The sequence below is a fragment of the Harpegnathos saltator genome, unplaced genomic scaffold (assembly GCF_003227715.2).
Source record: "Harpegnathos saltator strain DR-91 unplaced genomic scaffold, Hsal_v8.6 scaffold54, whole genome shotgun sequence".
Classification (NCBI taxonomy): domain Eukaryota; kingdom Metazoa; phylum Arthropoda; class Insecta; order Hymenoptera; family Formicidae; genus Harpegnathos; species Harpegnathos saltator.
The window spans coordinates 1,265,915-1,285,895 of record NW_020230360.1 but is presented as its reverse complement, the minus strand read 5'-3'; the positions used below and the strand labels follow the sequence as shown (position 1 = coordinate 1,285,895).

Here is a 19,981-nt window from a genome sequence, read left to right as displayed (position 1 = left end):
TGATGAAATACGCTCTACCGTCCTTACCTTGAAATGTTTCGTTTCCAGATAATTCCAAATAGGCCACATGAACGATAGAATATTAAACATTGGATACCAGGCTATGTAATTTACATCGCGCTTTAGGTAACTTGCAAACCAGAATGTAGACGGTGATACGTAGCCTTGTGTCATAAAATAATACGCATCATCAATCAATTGCGAGCAATTGAGGACATGTTGATATTGTGCGCATATTCGAAAAGGTTCTAAATTTCTCCAGATATTTTACAGATATGTTGAAAGTTGCCCTTAATCCAAGCTCGTCCCAATATGGAAACACTTTCCGAGCCATGTTTGAGTGATGATTAACCTATAGGATAATAGGAAATATTATTGTAAATATAAAATTTTTAACTATTCTATAATGTACCGCAGGAATGCCGTGAGAAGAATTTTATAAATATGTGGGCATGATGTATGGAAAATATCAAATAAATTAGTGTGTATCGCGATAGTAGTGGTAGTGGAGTGAATGAAGTTGGCACCACATTTTTCGAAAATCATATTTTTGGAAGTTGTTCTAAATTGTTCTAATCTTGTTCCACATTGCTCCAAAACTATATTATTTTATTTCAACCGATTCGGCAGTAAAACGAAAAAACATATAGCCCTATACTGTTTTGCGATATACGCATTAATTATTGAGTTATTAATTATAAAAATCTGACGAGTGAGCGCGCAGTAGGTTCGCACAAAATTGTACGAAAATTTATTTATACATATGTCAATACTGAGAAAGAGATTGGTATACAAATGTAAATTATGTAAATGCTTGTTTTTGCAGTTATGATTATTTTTAATTGGCTTACATACGATGTAGAGATTATCGATAAATATTCTGTCGATAAATATTTATCAAAAAAATATCGAATTAATCGTTTTTACCTTTGATTTCCTCTTATGACAACTGCATAAATCAGCATAACCAACATAACATTTGAATCAATAGAAAGGAATGTTTATGTACAATGGTTAACAGTATATTTAATGATTCCCGCAAATTTTTACCTTGTCTCAAGATTTGTTCCACCTTTCTTGTACTCGTATTTAACTATGTCTCTCCGAGAAGAATAAGCAGTGTTGGAGTAGATTGTTAAGTTATAAACTCCGGCAGCTATAATTTTATCAAACCGCAAATCCAAAATCTGCGATTGTTTGCAATAACGGTATCCAGTGAATACGTAGTTTTTAACTGAGCTATTCGCAGCCGTTAGACTTATCTGACTTTCAATACTCAATCCAGAAGCGTACAAACTTATGTCTTTAGTTGGATTTTCAGTAATGATCATAATACTAGTTTCACCGTAAACTCTATTAAAATTCGGATATATTTTTAACTGTATGGTATATCTAATTGGACGTGAATTATAAACTAATAAATCATTATAAGAGGAAATATCCGAGCAATCTCGCATGTCCATGTTTAAAGATCGATCATTATCGGTATCAAATGTTCCGGGCAGCAGAATAGCGATGCAGAACGAAATATAGATTAATAATAATATTAGAGATTCCATATAAATATTTCTCAAAGATATATTTGTACCTATATGAGGAATTTATTTGTTAGCAGAACCAGATATTAGTTAATGATAAGTTTTAATATGAGATCATTGTTACATAATATTGTTATTTAATGTTGATATTAATGTAAGAAGAATAATACAACGGATATAAGAAATTCAATGTCTCTTACCTAAGCGGATATATATTCTGTATTTGATGTTTCCACTCTTAATGCTCGTTGTCTATTACCGTGCGCAGCATAAATACAGCTTCTGATATAAAGGTTCATTTGCAAACAGAAGAAATATAAGCAGAAGAAATATAAACACAAATCAAGCAATACTAAATTGCGTGTTGAACTCTTTGGCGCTAGATTGATTACATACGAGAAAAATATTATTTTGCAAAGTAATAACATATAAGTTGTTAATGGTGTATCGAATAATTGATATGGAAAGTATCATGTTTCATATATATATTACGATTTTCACATTATGGTAGAGGACTTTTTTGTTCTTCTCACTTAACTCTATATCCCTACGGAGTCCGTGTCCCAAAGTTCTGAGACACCCTGTATATGTATGTAAAACATTTTAATAACTAATATATGGTTATGCGTTTCCTTCGCGATGAAAATGTATTTCGTTTAAAATAATATATTGCAATGGTTTAATTCTTATTATAGGCAATCAAATGTGATTTTTTTAAGGCAACCAAATGTGATTTTTATGTTAAGAAAATAATAAAAAAAATGTTGCAGATTGTTGTATGAGGAAGTTTCTTTGATGTACAAATATAAAAATATTTTTAACTACTTCAATAAATATATTAATGTACCGATATATATAAAGGTATTTTTTTCCCAATTTTATGTTTACATATACAACGTATATCTTGTAGCAGTAATTATATATGAAACTAATATTTTTCCGTGTAATATTATATTTACCAATATTTAAAAAGTAATCACTTATGTATTGAGTTTAGAAGAATACAATATAATAAATAATAATCATTGTAATAAAAAGAATGGGTTTCATAGTGAAATAAGTATATAATAATAAGTATATAGAGTGTTGCACAATATCCGCAAGTCAATTTGTATACTGGTAGAACTCGTCAGTTCAAACAAAATAGTCTTATATTTTTTGCACACAATCATATTAAATTTTGAGATTTTAATTATTAAAAATAATATTTGCAGGATTTTTTTAATAACTGACTCGACAATTTACATGTTGTTTGCAAAATAGTAAATGAATATTGAAAATTTGAGAATAATTCAAGTATATTATGTCCTAATAGCAGATTCAAAGCTTAAGATTTAAAGTTTAATATCAATGTAGTTATTGGTAGGTACGAAAATCATATTTTTGAAAATTAAGATAAGATTATTTTGAAAAAATATCATTTATCATTTTTCAAACAACATGTAAATTGTCGAGTCAATAATTAAAAAATCCTATAAATATTGCCACTTTCAATAATTACAATCTCAAAATTTAATGTGGTTGTGTGTAAAAAGTCGAAGACCATTTTGTTCGGACTGATGAGTTCTACTAATATGCGAACTGACATGCGGATGCTATGCAACACTTTGTATACATTTTCCTTTAAGAAACATATTGTTTTAACAGTGATTAGTTATTGCATTGTATTTTCTTAAATTGAACAGACATGGTTATTTGTTAGAAATTAACAAATATAATATTACATAGAAAAAATATTTGTACTTGCTGTTAGATCCGCTCTTTTGTGTTGCAATAAAATTTTCTTTCTTCAAGCAAATAATTATTTAATTTCTATAGGAATGTATATATATTTAAACTTGCATTTACCTATAAATAAATAGCAATTACTTGTTTCAAAGGAATATTTTTTTAACTATGCAAGTTATTTTATATTTAAGGGGCCAATGTTCTTTATGGAAATAAATGTAATTTCCCAAATAATGTTATATTACTTCTTCTTAAAACATATTTACTTATAATCCTCATCATATTATTTAACGTTATGCCAATGCAAACTAGAACTAAGAAATCAATTTGTTATTTCAAAAGATAATTTTGTCTATTAAAGTAAATATTATATTTCTTCAAGTAATATAATAGTACGTATTTTTTTCTTTTAAGTTCATGTTTTCTTCTCTTTAAGGAATATTTGTTTGCAAGTACAATATCGCTTCCGCTATGAAGAATATATTTCTTTCAGTAAAGTACATTTTCCTTTCACTACAAATAAATATGTTTTTCACTTACTTAACTCGTAACTGCTGTGAAGCCATTTTAAGTACGCGCACACTGTTCACCGGTCAAATTGACCGGTAGGAAACGGAATTGATGAATATATTGACAAATAACACGACCACACAACTGAGCGTATGTCAGTCGACTAACATTCAGAATGTAAGAAAATACACTGACGGATGAATACGCAACTAGAAAATTAACCGCGTTATTTAAATTTCAAATAGTGCAATGGTCAAATTGACCGGAGAACAGCAGTTACGGGTTAAATAAATATTTTACTTAAATGATTTCAACACTCAAATGTAAGTAAACACGCTATTAGGACCCACTGAATAAATAATGTTCTTGAATCCAGTAAAATTTTTTTGTTTCAAAGCATTTTTTCCCTCAGTGTAGTCGACATACATGTCTGAAGTTGTATTTTTTTTACAGCTTGGACATCTGTTAACAATAACCAGTCGTAATACCAACATCGCAACGCAAAAATATTTTTTCTAACAACGAGGATGTCGAGTTTTGTGCCAAATAAACAGCATTTGCGGGAAGCTTTGCTTTTCTGCTTTAACTTGAAAAAAAGTGCAGCTGAAGCACGTCGTTTGCTTGAGAAGGTCTACGGTGAACATACACCATCGAAAATTATCTGTGAAGATTGGTTTAAACGCTTCAGAAGTGGCGATTTTGATACTGAGGACAAGGAGCGCTCCGGAAGACCAAAAACAATTGAGGACGTCGATTTGCAAGCGTTATTGGATGAAGATGATAGGCAAACACAAGATCAACTTGCGGAGGCATTAAACATGACTCGCCAAGGTATTTTCAAACGTTTACATGCCATGGGAAAAATTCAAAAGGAAGGAAAATGAGTGCCACATGAGTTGACTGAGAGACAGATGGAAAATCGAAGAGCCACTTCCGAAATTTTGCTTTTGCGGCATGAAAGAAAGAGTTTCCTGCATCGAATTGTTACTGGCGATGAGGAGTGAATATATTTTGAGAATCCCAAACGCAAAAAATCGTGGCTTTCACCTGGCGAAGCATCAACATCGACGGCACGGTTAAATCGCTTCGGAAAGAAGACAATGCTCTGCGTTTGGTAGGACCAGAAAGAAATCGTATACTATGAGCTGCTGAAAAGAAGCCGGGCGAAATTGTCAATAGACATCGCTACCGACAACAACTGATCAATTTGAATCATGCATTGCTCGAGAAATGTCCAGAATAGGACACGAGACACGAACGAGTGATATTGCAGCACGGCACGCTCCGTGTCATCGCACTTCCATCATCCAGGACACCATCAAAACGCTGAAATGGGATCTGCTACTGCACCCCCCGTATTTGCCAGACCCGGCACCTTCCGATTATTACTTGTTCCGGTGGATGGTGCATGGCTTGGCTGGACAACACTTGGCCAATTTCGAAGAAGTGCAAAATTGGTTGGATGAATGGTTTCGGTCCAAAGACGCGTCGTTTCATCGTCGCGGTATTCATGTATTGCCAGAGAGATGGCAAAAATGTGTAACTAGCGAAGGACGATACTTTGAATAAACCATTTTTTGTATTTCTCTTGAAATTTTCCATTTTTCATTGATCAAAAAACCCGGAAACTTAGTTACGCACCTAGTATTTAGCGATGGAATCCACCAATTGCTCCGAAAGTAAATCAAAGTTAGAACTATGGACAATTATATATGGCAATTATTTTCATTAATACAGTAATATATAGCAATTATTTTGGTGAATAGAGTCGTAATATTTGATGGGAAAATGAAGTTTGAATTTTATAAAAAAAAGCCTCCGCATTAATTTACGCACCCAATATATATAATTTATTCTATGTTTGTCGCTGAGAATGGCGGAGGAAAAAAGAACAAGTACCCTTCATCAATAAAATAATTAGATATTTAATAACAAACTGAGTTAGTATCAAAAGAATTATTATTATATTTACACCAAGGATGTTTTAAAAGAAAAGATAACATTATATTTTTGGTACAATATCAGTAAATAAATATAAAATATAGATAAATCAGACAATATAAATAATGTAGATAAATGTATAATATATATAATACACAGAAACGGCACGAATTACAGTATAATACATAAATACTGTTCACAATCGTGTACGTATATTATATTATATTATATAATAATTATTATAAATATTTGAAATGTAATAATATATATACAATACATATACACATACATATACATGCATATATATATATATATATATATATACAGGGTGTTTGATAGCTCATCATGCAGACGAAAGTTGGAGATAGATTGGGTGTAGCCGAGAAGAAAAGTCATGTACCATAATGTCAAATTGGCAATAGTTATCGAATTATTAATTAAAACATGTGAGCCAACGAGCGCGTAGAAAGCGGAGGGCGACCGCAGTAAGCACATAGACATTTGATACAGGCGGAGTCAGCGAGTGTCGATAGGCGAGCGCGCGCGGCGAGGGGCAACGTAAACAACAAGAAGCGAAGGCGCGCGACGAGGAGCGAGCGAGCACAAGCGACAAGAGGCGAGCGAGCGCGACGAAGAGCGAGCGAGCGCGAACGACGAGGAGCGAGCGAGCTATAAGGAAAAACCTATAAAGAAAAAGCTCGCTCGCTTCTCGTCGCGCGCGATCACCTTTCGTCGCTTACGTTGCCCCTCGCCGCGCGCGCTTGCCTATCGACACTCGCTGACTCCGCCTGTATCAAATGTCTACGTGCTTATTGCGGCCGCCCTCCGCTCTCTACGCGCTCGTTGGCTCACATGTTTTAATTAATAACTCGATAACTATTGCCAATTTGACATTATGGTACATGACTTTTCTTCTCGACTACACCCAATCTATCTCCAACTTTCTGCATGATCAGCTATCAAACACCCTGTATATGTGTGTGTGTTTATTTATATACATATATTTGTGTTTATCGCGTGCATGTTTACGTAGTCATTTACAAATGAAACGTAACGGTTAAATTCTAGCCATATTACATAGTATATTACATAGATACTTATATAACTATATGTGCATTATTATACAGGGTGTCTCAGAATTTCACGACATGGACTCCGTAGGGACATAGAGCTAAGTGAGGAACAAAAAAGTCCTGTACCTGTAATGTGAAAATCGTAATAGTTTTTTAGTAATAACAGCGCAAAGTTACACGTTTTCCACGCCCAATGTGGCCTCCCTAGACGCTCCGCGGCAAGCTGTGTGCGTACGGGCTGAACGATGCCGCGTCTCGCGCTGACTGTCGCGATGGCAACTTGACACTTCGACGCCGCGCGACGGTCAGCGCGAGCCGCGTTACCGCTCAGCCCCCATGCATACAGCTTGCCGCGGAGCGGTCTATAGGCCGCGATAGGCGTGGAAAACACCAAACTTTACGCGGTTATTACTAAAAATCTATTACGATTTTCACATTATGGTAGAGGACTTTTTGTTCCTCTCACTTAGCTCTATGTCCCTACGGAGCCCGTGTCCCAAAGTTCTGAGACATCCTGTATATTATTATCATATAATGTACAATGTATGTGTACAAATACATGTAAATAAAAGACATGAACAATAGAAACATGGAAATGTAAGAATAATGTGATAAAATATCATAAAAATACATCTATATAAAACAAACATCATAATTTTAGACACAGACATCTCAATCAACTGCCCAATTTGCAATAACGCTCAGTTTGGCCACTTTAATTATTTGAATTCCATCATATTTTGTAAACTCGTTCATTTAGAAATTATATGTCCTGCTTTTCTTATTCATGACGAGTAAATTATTTTTTGCATTGTTTGAATTCTTTTCCGTTGAACGCTTACTATTCGATATATGTCGTCCAGATTTATTTTGTGTGAATTGGATTTATTTGCAAATTCTACAATCTGGAACAGGACATTTTGACAACTTCGTAAGAGTTCGTAAGAATTCATTTTTATCTATAATTTCTCAATTTCATATTTATCCATAATTTCTAACTTTAACGAAAAATAAATTATCATATATATTGGGTGTTTAAGAATGAAATTTGAATTAATTAAAAATATTAAACGCGAAGCAAAGTAAACAGAAAAAATACATACCACACGGATATCTTCATTTAAATATACATTCATTATCATGTTACCTAACACTTTTGCGTTTTGAACAAAAGTGTCTTGCCACCTAGAAAGTAGAAATAAAAAATTATTAACAGAAACGTTAACTTTTTCGCGATCAGTCATTGCAAGTACTTATAAGAGAAACGATCACCAGATTATTCTCGAATAATGCTGTATGAAGTATTTCAGCACATCATTTTTCCTTATGTGTTTCTTTATAACAATTCGATAAAGTTCATTTAAATTCTTATGCGATAGTACATTTCCAAGTTCGAGAAACACTTCCTCCATATACTTTATAATAATTTGTGCATTATCCGAGCAAAACAAGTATTTCAAAATATCTATATCCGCTGTGTTTTTGTATTTTTCAAAGAACATCTGCGATATAGCTTCGTTGGCCAAACTCATACCGGCACAATATACCCAATCTTTCCACCATGGTGAAAATCTATGTTTGCGAAAAATATCAACCATTAGCGAAGTTTAAGTTTGTATCATGTGACCGATCAAACATATGGCGGAACAAGTAATAAAGAGATATGTTTAAAAAGAGATATGTTTAAAATTTGTATAGAATATAAAGATTTACTTGTTTTTATCAGGATCTAATAAATAGCCAGACAATTTTGTCGTAGCAGTTATTTGACACTTTCTATGCCCTAATTTGCAAGCCCATCTTGTTCCTAATAATCTCAGTGTTTTATACATATTGTTCTCATAATTTTTTTCTTCGTATTCCAAATTTTGAAGTAAGCCATCCAGTATTTGACGCACTTCTTCCTAGGTTAAAGAATATTGATATCACATGAATATCGAAATGGCAACAGTTTGAAATAAGAGCATTATAATTTAATTTTAGTACTTCGCGTTGTTTATCGGGAACAGATATTTATATACATATATAACTACGTGATACATGCGTGACATATATCTCAACTTATATGTACATTTTTATAATCAGGAACAGAGTATTTTCTATATATTGGTCTGAATAATTCATTTTAATATTATGAAACTTTTTTATGACATTTGCAGACTACGTGTCCCATAATTAACTAATGAACTGATGAAATTCGGTTTACCGTGCCTACCTTGATATGTTTCATTCCCGTAGCCGGATTATTCCAAATAGGCCACATAAACGATAGAATATTAAACAGGGATACCAGGCTATGTAACTTACATCGTGCTCTGACTTAACCACGTATCCATAATTTCATTAATTCCAACCATTTGATTCGTACTGTCAAGTCTACGTTGTAAGGTGATCCAAAGATTAGAAGGAGTGGCAGAACGAAACTTACTATAAAGAGAAAAGTTCAACGTTACGTATATGTGTGCGCGCACGTGTGTATGTTTTATGTCATTAATAATTTATAAATCTTACAATACAAACACATTTTTACTTAATCACGTGTTCAGTTGAACCATTTAACGTAAGTGCATAAATATACCGAAATTCTACGTAATAAATAATATGCCCCTCTTAAGCCCGATTAATTAATTAACACAAACCATATAGATTTGAAATAGTATAAATTCTGTCGTACATATAGTTATTTTTAGAAGCAATTATAGTGAAATGTTATATATAATGATGCTACAATGTGTTACTTACAATTTGTCAAAATATTCTGTGACAGCTAATTGAAATTTATTCCATGTGGTCATACGCTCTATCATGCGTAAAAGAGCAAAACTAAAACAGTACATTAAAACGAAACAATTTATTAATTTACATAGAGTAAGGACTAAGTTTCATAATTTGTATGGCATTTTCTTCCAAAGATAAATGAATATTTTTTTAAAATCTCCAGTTAAACACTAACCTTTATTATAATACCAACGAGAACAGAGGGAGACATCGATCTCATCCGCAATTCGTGCATTATATTCGGAAAGAGCTATCATCTGACAGTTAGTTTCATACTGAAATGTTGACTGAAGAATTTGGATTGCATAGAGATCTGTTAATTGTGAACCGATGAAAATCTAAAATAAATCATTCTGATATAAAATATACTAAACTTCTGATACTAAATATACGCTGGTGTACAAATTAACATAACGCAAATGTACTCCATATTCCAGCAACATAACGGTATATCAGTGTAGTAAAAAGAAATCATTATTTTCCAATAGATAGCTTAGTTATCTGTATTCGCGTTTATAATCGATGTTCCACTAATGCGTTAAAGATGAGATTTCGTACTAAAAAAACTTTTCTGACAGTTTTGTGATTAGTTGACTCAGATTTGTTTTGATCAAGATGCGACTGTCATCAAAAGATGACGCAAAACTAAAAGGGTAAACGAAACTTACTAAAAGAAAAAATTAACGTTACTATATGTGTGCCACGTATGTTTTTCATTAATAATTATAAATTACAAAAAACACATTTTTACTTAATCACGTGTTCAGTTGAACCATTTAACGTAAGTGCATAAATATACCGAAATTCTACGTAATAAATAATATGCCCCTCTTAAGCCCGATTAATTAATTAACACAAACCATATAGATTTGAAATAGTATAAATTCTGTCGTACATATAGTTATTTTTAGAAGCAATTATAGTGAAATGTTATATATAATGATGCTACAATGTGTTACTTACAATTTGTCAAAATATTCTGTGACAGCTAATTGAAATTTATTCCATGTGGTCATACGCTCTATCATGCGTAAAAGAGCAAAACCTAAAACAGTACATTAAAACGAAACAATTTTATTAATTTACATAGAGTAAGGACTAAGTTTCATAATTTGTATGGTATTTTCTTCCAAAGATAAATGAATATTTTTTTAAAATCTCCAGTTAAACACTAACCTTTATTATAATACCAACGAGAACAGAGGGAGACATCGATCTCATCTGCAATTCGTGCATTATATTCGGAAAGAGCTATCATCTGACAATTAGTTTCATACTGAAATGTTGACTGAAGAATTTGAATTGCATAGAGATCTGTTAATTGTGAACCGATGAAAATCTAAAATAAATCATTCTGATATAAAATATACTAAACTTCTGATACTAAAATATACGCTGTTGTACAAATTAACATAACGCAAATGTACTCCATATTCCAGCAAACATAAATATAACGGTTATATCAGGTGTAGTAAAAAGAAATCCATTATTTTTCCAATAGATAGCTTTAGTTATCTGTATCTCGCGTTGTATAAGTCCGATCGGGTTCCACTAGATGGCGTTAGAAAGATGAGATTTCGTACTAAAAAAACTTTTGTGACAGTTTTGTGATTAGTTGACTCAGTTTTGTTTGAGCGCGCGTCAAAGATGGACACTAGCAAAGAGAAAATACGCTATATTTTACAGTTTTTCTTCGATAAAGGCGGAAACGCAAGCCAGGCGGTTGAAAATGTGAATAGTGTTTATGGTCCTGATACTGTAACAGCCAATTACACGCAACTTTGGTTTCGTCGATTCCGTTCCGGTAATTTCGATGTCAAAGATGCACCACGCACTGGAAGGCCAATTGTCGAAAATATCGATAAAATTATGGACATTGTCGAGTCCGACCGTCATGTAAGCACTGTTTCGATTGCCCAAGAGCTAAAGATTGCACAAAAAACCGTTTGGAACCATTTGAATAAGGCTGGATACAAAAAGAAGCTCGATGTATGGGTGCCACACGAGTTAACGAAAAAAAACCTCATGGACCGAATTTCCATCCGCGAATCGCTGTTGTATCGCAACAAAATCGACCCATTTCTGAAGCGGTTGATCACTAGTGATGAAAAGTGGATCACTTACGACAACGTCAAGCGAAAACGGTCGTGGTCGAATCGCGGTGAGCCGGCGGAAACGGTGGCCAAGCCAGGATTGACGGCCAGGAAGGTTTTGCTGTGTGTTTGGTGGGATTGGCAGGGAATTATCTATATCTATGGAGGCAACAGTAAGCGACAAGAGGCGTGCGCGCGCGACGAGAAGCGAGCGAACGCGAACGACGAGCGAGCGAGCGCAAGCGACAAGAGACGGCCGCCCAGCGCTCTCTACGCGCTCATTGGCTCACATGTTTCAATTAATAACTCGATAATTATTGCCAATTTGACATTATGGCACATGACTTTTCTTCTCGGCTACACCCAATCTACCAGTACACAAAATATTAATGATCACATTCCGGACACCCTGTATACACATGTATGCCTAAAATAAATATAACATGTTACTAAAATACTACAGGACAGTTACTGTATATAACGAGACCGTAACTTATGTATAACAGTTATGTATAACAGTTATGTTATGAGGTTTCAAGCAAATGTTATATGGCTGAAATATAAAAATTACATAAAATGTGTGACGATAACCCTTATAACTGTCATGCTTACAAAATTAAATATTTGTCATTCTATTAATTCTTTCCACATTAGCAGTAGCGGTATTCCATATTCAATGAGGTTTGCAGATGATTGTAAAACGATTAGAAAAATTAAAAAATGTCTTCCACACCGATCATTTGCCTTTAAATCCAAAAATTTCTCGCCTTCTGGTAATGTTGATAGTTATATATATTAACCTGGTTCATGATATAATGACTGTAAAACTTCGATAGTGATTCGCCTATCCACAGGTCGGCCCATCGAGACTGAGTAACCACTGCTGTAAACGGCTGACGTGCCATTTGGTGTGAAATGACCTCACCGATATGAGCCTTGCGGCCAGGGAAATCGATATCTTTATCATATAGAACATCTTTTTCGCTGTAAATTGTGAATTAACATAATCAGGTGATGACATGTAGAAATGGCAGTATGCTTTTCTACAATTTAGCTCCTTCATAAATTACATAAACGTATGAAGTTAATTTAAAAGTTCTAATAACGAAACCCATTAAACACTGCATGATAATAATGTAACATCTATTTTATTGTTAGATATGTGAATTAGTTCGGTCCATCTGGCGGTCAATTGCTGTACTATGTAATTTTCTAATCTCTGTCTATTAAAGGCTTTATTTTTTAGTTTTGATATCTGACAATAATATTCAGTTGATAAACGTTTGGGTTTGTAACAACAACATCGTGTTTATCTGATTCGAAAATGTCGAAATTCGAGGCAAAAAAAGCATCATCTCCGAGAAGTTCTTATTTTCATTTGAAGAAAACAGTCGCTGAAGCTCATCGAATGCTCGTAGAAGCTTATGGTGAAAGTGTTCCCACCATGCAGAAAATCATGCAGAGAATGGTTTCGACGTTCCAAAAGTGATAATTTCAATGTCGATGACAAACCTCGTTCAGGTCAGCCGAAGAAGTTCGAGAACGAGGAATTGCAGGCGCTAATCGATGAAGATCAGTGTCAATCGCAATATGAGCTCGCGCAATTATTGAATATTGATCGGTCAACAATTTCTGTGCGTTTGGCAGCCATGAAAAAAATTAACAAAGAAGGAAGATGGGTGCCATACGAACTGAAAGAAAGAGTCATCGAGAGGCGAAAAGCCATGTCTGAAATCTTGCCTGCCAGACAAAAAAGAAAAGGTTTCTTGCATCGTATTGTGACTGGAGACGAGAAGTGGATATATTTCGATAATGCCAAACGAAGGAAATCCATTAGCGACCCAGGAAAACCATCCACATCGATACCAAAACGGAATATTCACGGCAAGAAAGTAATGCTCTGTATATGGTGGAACCAGAAGGGTGTAGTGTATCATGAACTATTAAAACAGAGCCAAACCATCACTGCCGAACTTTACCAACAACAACCGATCCGTTTAAACAACGCATTGAAGAATAAGCGGTCGGAATATGCAAAGAGACACGACAAACTGATCTTCCAGCACGATAACGCTCGGCCATGTTGGAAAGATTTTGAAGGCCACCTTGGAAGCACTGGGCTAGGACGTTTTACTTCCGTAATCACCAGACCCGCCCTATTCACCAGACATTGCTCCATCCGATTATCATTTGTTCAGATCGATGGTATACGGGCTTTCGGACCAGCATTTCAACAATTATGAAGAAATAGAGAAATGGCTCAATGAATGGATCGCTTCGAAAGACGAGTCGTTTTTCCGTCACGGAATGCAACAACTGCCAGACAGATGGGAAAAAATAATAGCAAGCGATGGCAAATACTTTGATCAATATGCTTTTTTATGTTTTTTCATACTAAAGTCTTTTTTGGAAGAAAAACGGACCGAATTAATTCATACACGTAATATATACCTATATATTATAAGACCAAAACTTCCCATTGAATTTATTGTATTATTGGGGAACACTATGTGATTCCTCTTAGGCAATACACCGATTAATCCCGTAAAGAATGTCAAGTAATAATCGGCAGCTACAATTATATTCGTTGCATATTGTAGCATCTTCTTTTGCGACATGTGCCAAATGGTGTCACTCTTAGATATTTCACTCTTTGTACGATTATCGTTGTCTTCAAGCAGAGCAATGAACACGTTGGAAGGAGATATCGGAGGCGTATCATTAAAATACGTCTCGTTAACGTTGGAGAGAAACTTTTTAGTGAATATTTCAGGTTCATTCGAGAAAACTTTAAAATTCTCAGGATATAGTACAGATATGTTGAAAATTGCCTTTAATCCGGGCTCATCCCAACATGGAAACACTCTCCGAGCCATGTTAGGTTGCGTGATAATTAACCTATCGTTAGAACATATTGTAAATATAAAATATTTAACCATTCTATAACGTCAACATGTGGAAAAGAGTTTTCTACATATATGGATAAATTATACATAGGAAAAATCGGATATATTAGCATGTGTCGCGATGGTAGAGAGTAGCGCGCTCGAATGCTAGAGCTTGTAGTGCAACCCATTTAGTCTAACAATAGCTGTCGACGTACTTTTTTCCCTTAGTTACGCGACGGCAACTATCGCTAAGCAAAGTGGTTCGCTAGAAATTCGAACATCCGAGAGCGCCATCCAGTACCGCCGCGACACACGCTAATTCATCCCATTTATTCCATGCATAACTCCGTCCATTTTAAAGATTTTTGCAAAATGCTATTTGATCCTTTTCTTTGTTTCAATCAGCTGTATGTCTCTATTGGCTATTTGAGTTATCAAACATAATGCACATATATGAATTATACAAGATGTTCCATAACTCGCTACAAGAAATTCGTGGGGATATAGAACGAATTAAGACAAACATATAGCTTCATACCGGTTTGCGATATTCGCAATAAGTGTTGAATTAATAATTATAGAAATGTGACGAGTGAACGCACACAGATATGCATACCCGTATTATTGCGCGTCCAATCGATTCAGCAACTGTTGTCGGTATGTGATGAAGAGAAGGACAATGCTCCGCGCTGTTTGTCTTATCTTAACGGCGAGATGCCATTCCTAGATCTCGCCGCACGCCAGCTGAATCGATTAGATCGCGTTAAGCCCGAACGACTCTTCCAATATTATCTCGGCGCACGATCACTTATTAGACTTTTATGATTCATAACTCGATAATTATCGCGAATATTGCAAAACAGTATGGGAATTTTATATTTGTCTTAATCTGCCATATGTTCCCATGTTACGAATTCATTGTATCGACTTATGAGATATTCTCTACATAACTCATTATATTAATATTGTCTGCATATGATCTCACAAAATTGTACGAAATTTAATTTATATATATGTCAATATTGAAAAAAGGCTGGTATACAAATGTAAATTATGTAAATGCCTGTTTTCGCAGTTATGATCATTTTTAATTGATTTATATACCGACATAGGGATTATGAACAAATACTTTGTCGATAAATATTTTACAAGAAAACGTTGAATTAATCGGTTTTACTTTTGATTTTTACGAATGATAACTATATAAACCAATATAACCAGCATAACATTTGTACCAGCAGAAAAGAATGTTTACATACAATGGTTAGCAGTATGATTCTCGTAAATTCTTACCTTGTTTTCTCAAGATTTGTTCCACTTTTCTTGTATTCGTATTTAACTACACCGTTCCAAGAACGGTTCCAAGAACGACGAATAATAGAGGTAATTGTCAAGTTATAAGTCCCAGGAACTATTACTTTATCAAACTGCAAATCCAAAATCTGCGAGTGTTTGCAATAACGGTAGCCAGTTAATCTGTAGCTTTCAAGTGAGTTGGTATTTACAACCTTTATCCGACTGTTGATATCCATTTCATAGGCGTGCAAACTTATGACTCTTATAGAATTTTCAATAATGATCGTAATATCACTTAAACAAACAACTACGTTCCAAGACGGATTTATTAACGCATATATTAGGATATTTATGTTATATCGAATTGGCCGGGAGTTAGAAACCAGTAAATCATTATAAGAGGAAACATCCGAGCAATGTTGCAGGTCCATGTCTAAAGATTGATCATGATCGGTAGCAATGTAGTGTGGCAGAACAGCGGCGCACATCGAAATGTAACTTAATAATAATATTAGGAATTCCATGTAAATATTTCTCAAAGCCATATATGTACCTAAATGGGGAATTTATTTTTTTGCAGAATATTAGTTAATGATACGTTTTTATGAGGTCATTTATGAGGTCATTGTTCCATAATATTGTTACTTAATGTTGATATTAATGTAAGAAGACTAATACAACGGATATAAGGAATTTAATATCTCTTACCTATGTGGATATATGTTCTATATTTGATATTTCTACTTCTGGTGCTCGTTGCTTACTACCGTACGTAGCATAAATACAGCTTCTGATATAGAGGTCCGTTTACTAATCGCAAAAAATATAAACAAAATCACGCAACAATAAGTTACGTTTTGAAAAACACCTTGATGCTAGATTGATTACATACAAAGAATTTTGCCAGATAATAGCATATTTAGTTATTATTGATAACCTGAACTGATATGAAACAATATGGAAAATATCACATTTCATATATTATTACTTCGGAAATTTTACTGAATTTAACAAATTTGTAAATTTTGACAAAACATCGCAAAGATTGACGAGAAATATTGTTTTAAAAACTTTAAAGAGAATAAACTTTTTATGATATTTGTTCAGCATGATTTTAATGTCTATTTACAAGACAAAAACGACAAACATAGTTTATTTTTGAAATAATCTATATTATTTTCAACAAACTTCTCTCATCTTTCAGGCAGCTGCCGAATTCTATTTCGGTAAAAAGATTGTGATTTCACTCAATAATATCAAAATGCTTTTTCATCCCTGATTACGATTTTGTGAAGAAAGTCGTTTTGTTTGAATTGTAACAACTAGGACATTATCGTATCAGAGCGTCTCACAGTTTTCGGCATTCCACTACGTTCTGCATCAATAACATCAAAATGGCCAGTTCGAAACCCACTTTGAAACCATTTTATAAATTTTTTGGATCACAGCAAATTCACCTAAATCGAAATAAATCATTTCGGCGGTTTCAGTAGCAATTTTCTTTAACCAGAGCACAAAAAATACAGTGCTTAATATACTTCTTCTGAGAAGACTTGGTGCAAATTACTGTTTTTTGAGTTTATTTCGCAAGTAGAGGAAAATTATGGGACCTCTGAAAGGGTAAAACTGATACTTTAAAATCTTAAAACTGAAACTTCAAAATCCCAAAATAGTAGGAAAAAATTTTAATTTATAACAGAATTATAACTGATTGAATATAGAGATCGATCTCTTTTGTATGTCTAATGCACTCATCGTACTCATTTGTATATCTAATATAAACTAGGTATGTAAAATAAATCAGTGCTTTTACATTTACTTGGTCTTAAATAATATTTTGAGTTTAAAGATTTTTTACCGCCATAATATAGTTTTGGAAGGACGTTATTTATATTTATAAAATGCTATGTCACTTATCTGCATTTTTGAGATCAATATGATGTAAAAAATCAATTGTGTTCAAGATGGCAGCTGACAAGATGCCCGCTAACAATAAAATAATTAGGTGCTTTGCGGTCGACCTACCATAATATTTTGTATTTATATCACGGAAAGAACTGTCCTCATGGCAAATTAACTGAAAAATAAAACTACAGTTAATTTGACAGTTATATCCGAAATGACAAGCTGAATTAAACCTAAACAAATTATTATTATATTTAAATCACAAAGAGAGATTTTTGAAAAGAAAAATAATATCATATTTATAGCCGATATTAGTAATTAACTATATAATATACATATAGAAACGGTACGGATTGCAGTATAATATATAAATACGTTTTACAACCGTGTACTACGTACATAATATTATATAGTATAATAATTGTTATAAACGTTTGTAATGTAATAAAATTTTTCTGATATAAGTTCTTGTTGGTATCGAAGAATTTATATTTGGAAAATATCATGTTTTATATACCACTTCGCAAATTTCATGGAATGTAACAAATTTATAAATTATCATGAAACATAATTCATTGCGAAAATTAACAAGATGAATTACTTTGAAAACTTACAAAATAGAATAAACTTATTACTTATTTACTATAAATATGTTACTTATTAAATTGAAAAATAAAAAGAACTTGATATGATAAAATTTGATATATTAATATTAAAATTAGTATTTTATAGGAAAATGAATAGAATTTATCGAGATCAGCAAATTCAGTAACGTATACTTTTATTGGCTAACTCAGGCTATGTTTTATTTATTTATCCTTGGGACATCTTACAGAAGATTGTGCTGCCTGGATTCTTAAGCTATTTGAGATTAACGGATATATGTAGTGGACATTTATGAAAGATTTATACTGTATTACAATATTTAGCATTCTGAAATTACTTCTAATGTTGCATTACAATTAATGAGGTCAAATATATACATAAAGTTTTCACTTAAAATATTTACAATAACTAATATCCAGGAAACTCCAGGAATTAAATATCACAGTATTATTTTGGATACTTTCAAGTTATCCCAAGATATTTTCAGAATATTTTTTTATCTTGAAAATATCTCATGATGTCCTGGACATATTCAGGATCATCTTGAGGTCATCTTGTACTGTCTGAGTTTGGAAAAAGTTTGAAAAAGAGACAAGTAGCTTCTCCACCTTCTCAGTATTAATAACAAAAATGGGCGTTACGCACCTCATACAACCTCATACAACCTCATCTTTAATGTCAAGGTTTAAGAAAGTGATTTCTTATATCAAATATGGATAATTATATAGTAATATATATTATTATCATATAATACAATGTGTGTATAGAAATATGCAATGTGTAAAAATAATATGAAAATGTAATAATAAAAAACATAAAATGGACATAAAATTAAAAAAACGATATAAAAAAAACAATAAAAACATGAATATGTGAGAATAACGTGATAATAGAATACAATAAAAATGCAATTACAAAAAACAAACATCACAGTTTTAAACACAGACATCTCAATTCATTGCCCAATTTGCAACAGCCTTCAGTTTGGCCGCTTTGTTTATTTGATATCTATCACATTTCGTAAACTCGCTCGTCCAGAAATTATATGTCTCCCTCTTTCTCATTCAAACTATAAATTATTTTTCGTATTTAAAAAATTTTTTGCCTTTGAGCTGATTTTATTACATACATATCATTCATGTTTATTTTCAATAAGTGAGCATTAACTTCTGCAAATTTTGTAATCTGAAATAGATCATTTTGATGAGTTCATAACAGAGTTTAAATATTCATTTTCATCTATTTTCAACTTTAGCAAAAATTTTAACTTTAGCAAAAATAAATTATTATATGTATTGCGTTTGAAAATGAAATTAATTAAAAATGAATCAATTAAAAATGTTAAACGCAAATCAAATAGAAGATACATACTATATTGAAATGTTCATCTAAATATAAATTCCATTATCATATCACTCAACAATTTTGTGTTTAAAGATGGGTCTAGCCACCTTAAAAGTAAAAATAATTAAATCAATCATCAATAGAAGTGTTATCGCGCTCTCTCGCGATTACGCGCTGCAAGTTTTTATAAGAGAGACAATCACCAGTCATTAAATTCAAATAATTTTTTATATAAATTCCAGAACATCATTCTTCNAACAGAAGCGTTATACTTTTTCGCG

General features: G+C 32.9%; 3 protein-coding genes across 3 annotated transcripts; all 3 read right to left on the bottom strand.

The window, feature by feature from the left end:
• Positions 1-7,278: 7,278 nt before the first annotated feature.
• Positions 7,279-9,052, bottom strand: LOC112589561 (uncharacterized). Its single transcript, XM_025303391.1, has 5 exons — positions 9,006-9,052; positions 8,504-8,694; positions 8,063-8,362; positions 7,894-7,975; positions 7,279-7,695 (listed from the first exon to the last, which is right to left on the bottom strand). The coding sequence occupies exons 1-5, from the start codon at positions 9,018-9,020 to the stop codon at positions 7,576-7,578; spliced, it is 708 nt and encodes a 235-aa protein (XP_025159176.1). The 5' UTR covers positions 9,021-9,052; the 3' UTR covers positions 7,279-7,575.
• Positions 9,053-9,073: 21 nt separating this feature from the next.
• LOC112589560 (glutamyl aminopeptidase-like) lies at positions 9,074-9,604 on the bottom strand. The gene is made up of 2 exons (XM_025303390.1): positions 9,533-9,604; positions 9,074-9,217 (listed from the first exon to the last, which is right to left on the bottom strand). The coding sequence occupies exons 1-2, from the start codon at positions 9,595-9,597 to the stop codon at positions 9,094-9,096; spliced, it is 189 nt and encodes a 62-aa protein (XP_025159175.1). The 5' UTR covers positions 9,598-9,604; the 3' UTR covers positions 9,074-9,093.
• Positions 9,605-10,527: 923 nt separating this feature from the next.
• On the bottom strand, positions 10,528-16,622 carry LOC112589539 (glutamyl aminopeptidase-like). Its single transcript, XM_025303316.1, has 6 exons — positions 16,554-16,622; positions 15,843-16,398; positions 14,113-14,559; positions 12,462-12,645; positions 10,745-10,907; positions 10,528-10,613 (listed from the first exon to the last, which is right to left on the bottom strand). Exons 2-6 carry the CDS (start codon positions 16,388-16,390, stop codon positions 10,528-10,530), a joined length of 1,428 nt encoding a protein of 475 aa, XP_025159101.1. The 5' UTR covers positions 16,391-16,398; positions 16,554-16,622.
• Positions 16,623-19,981: the final 3,359 nt, after the last annotated feature.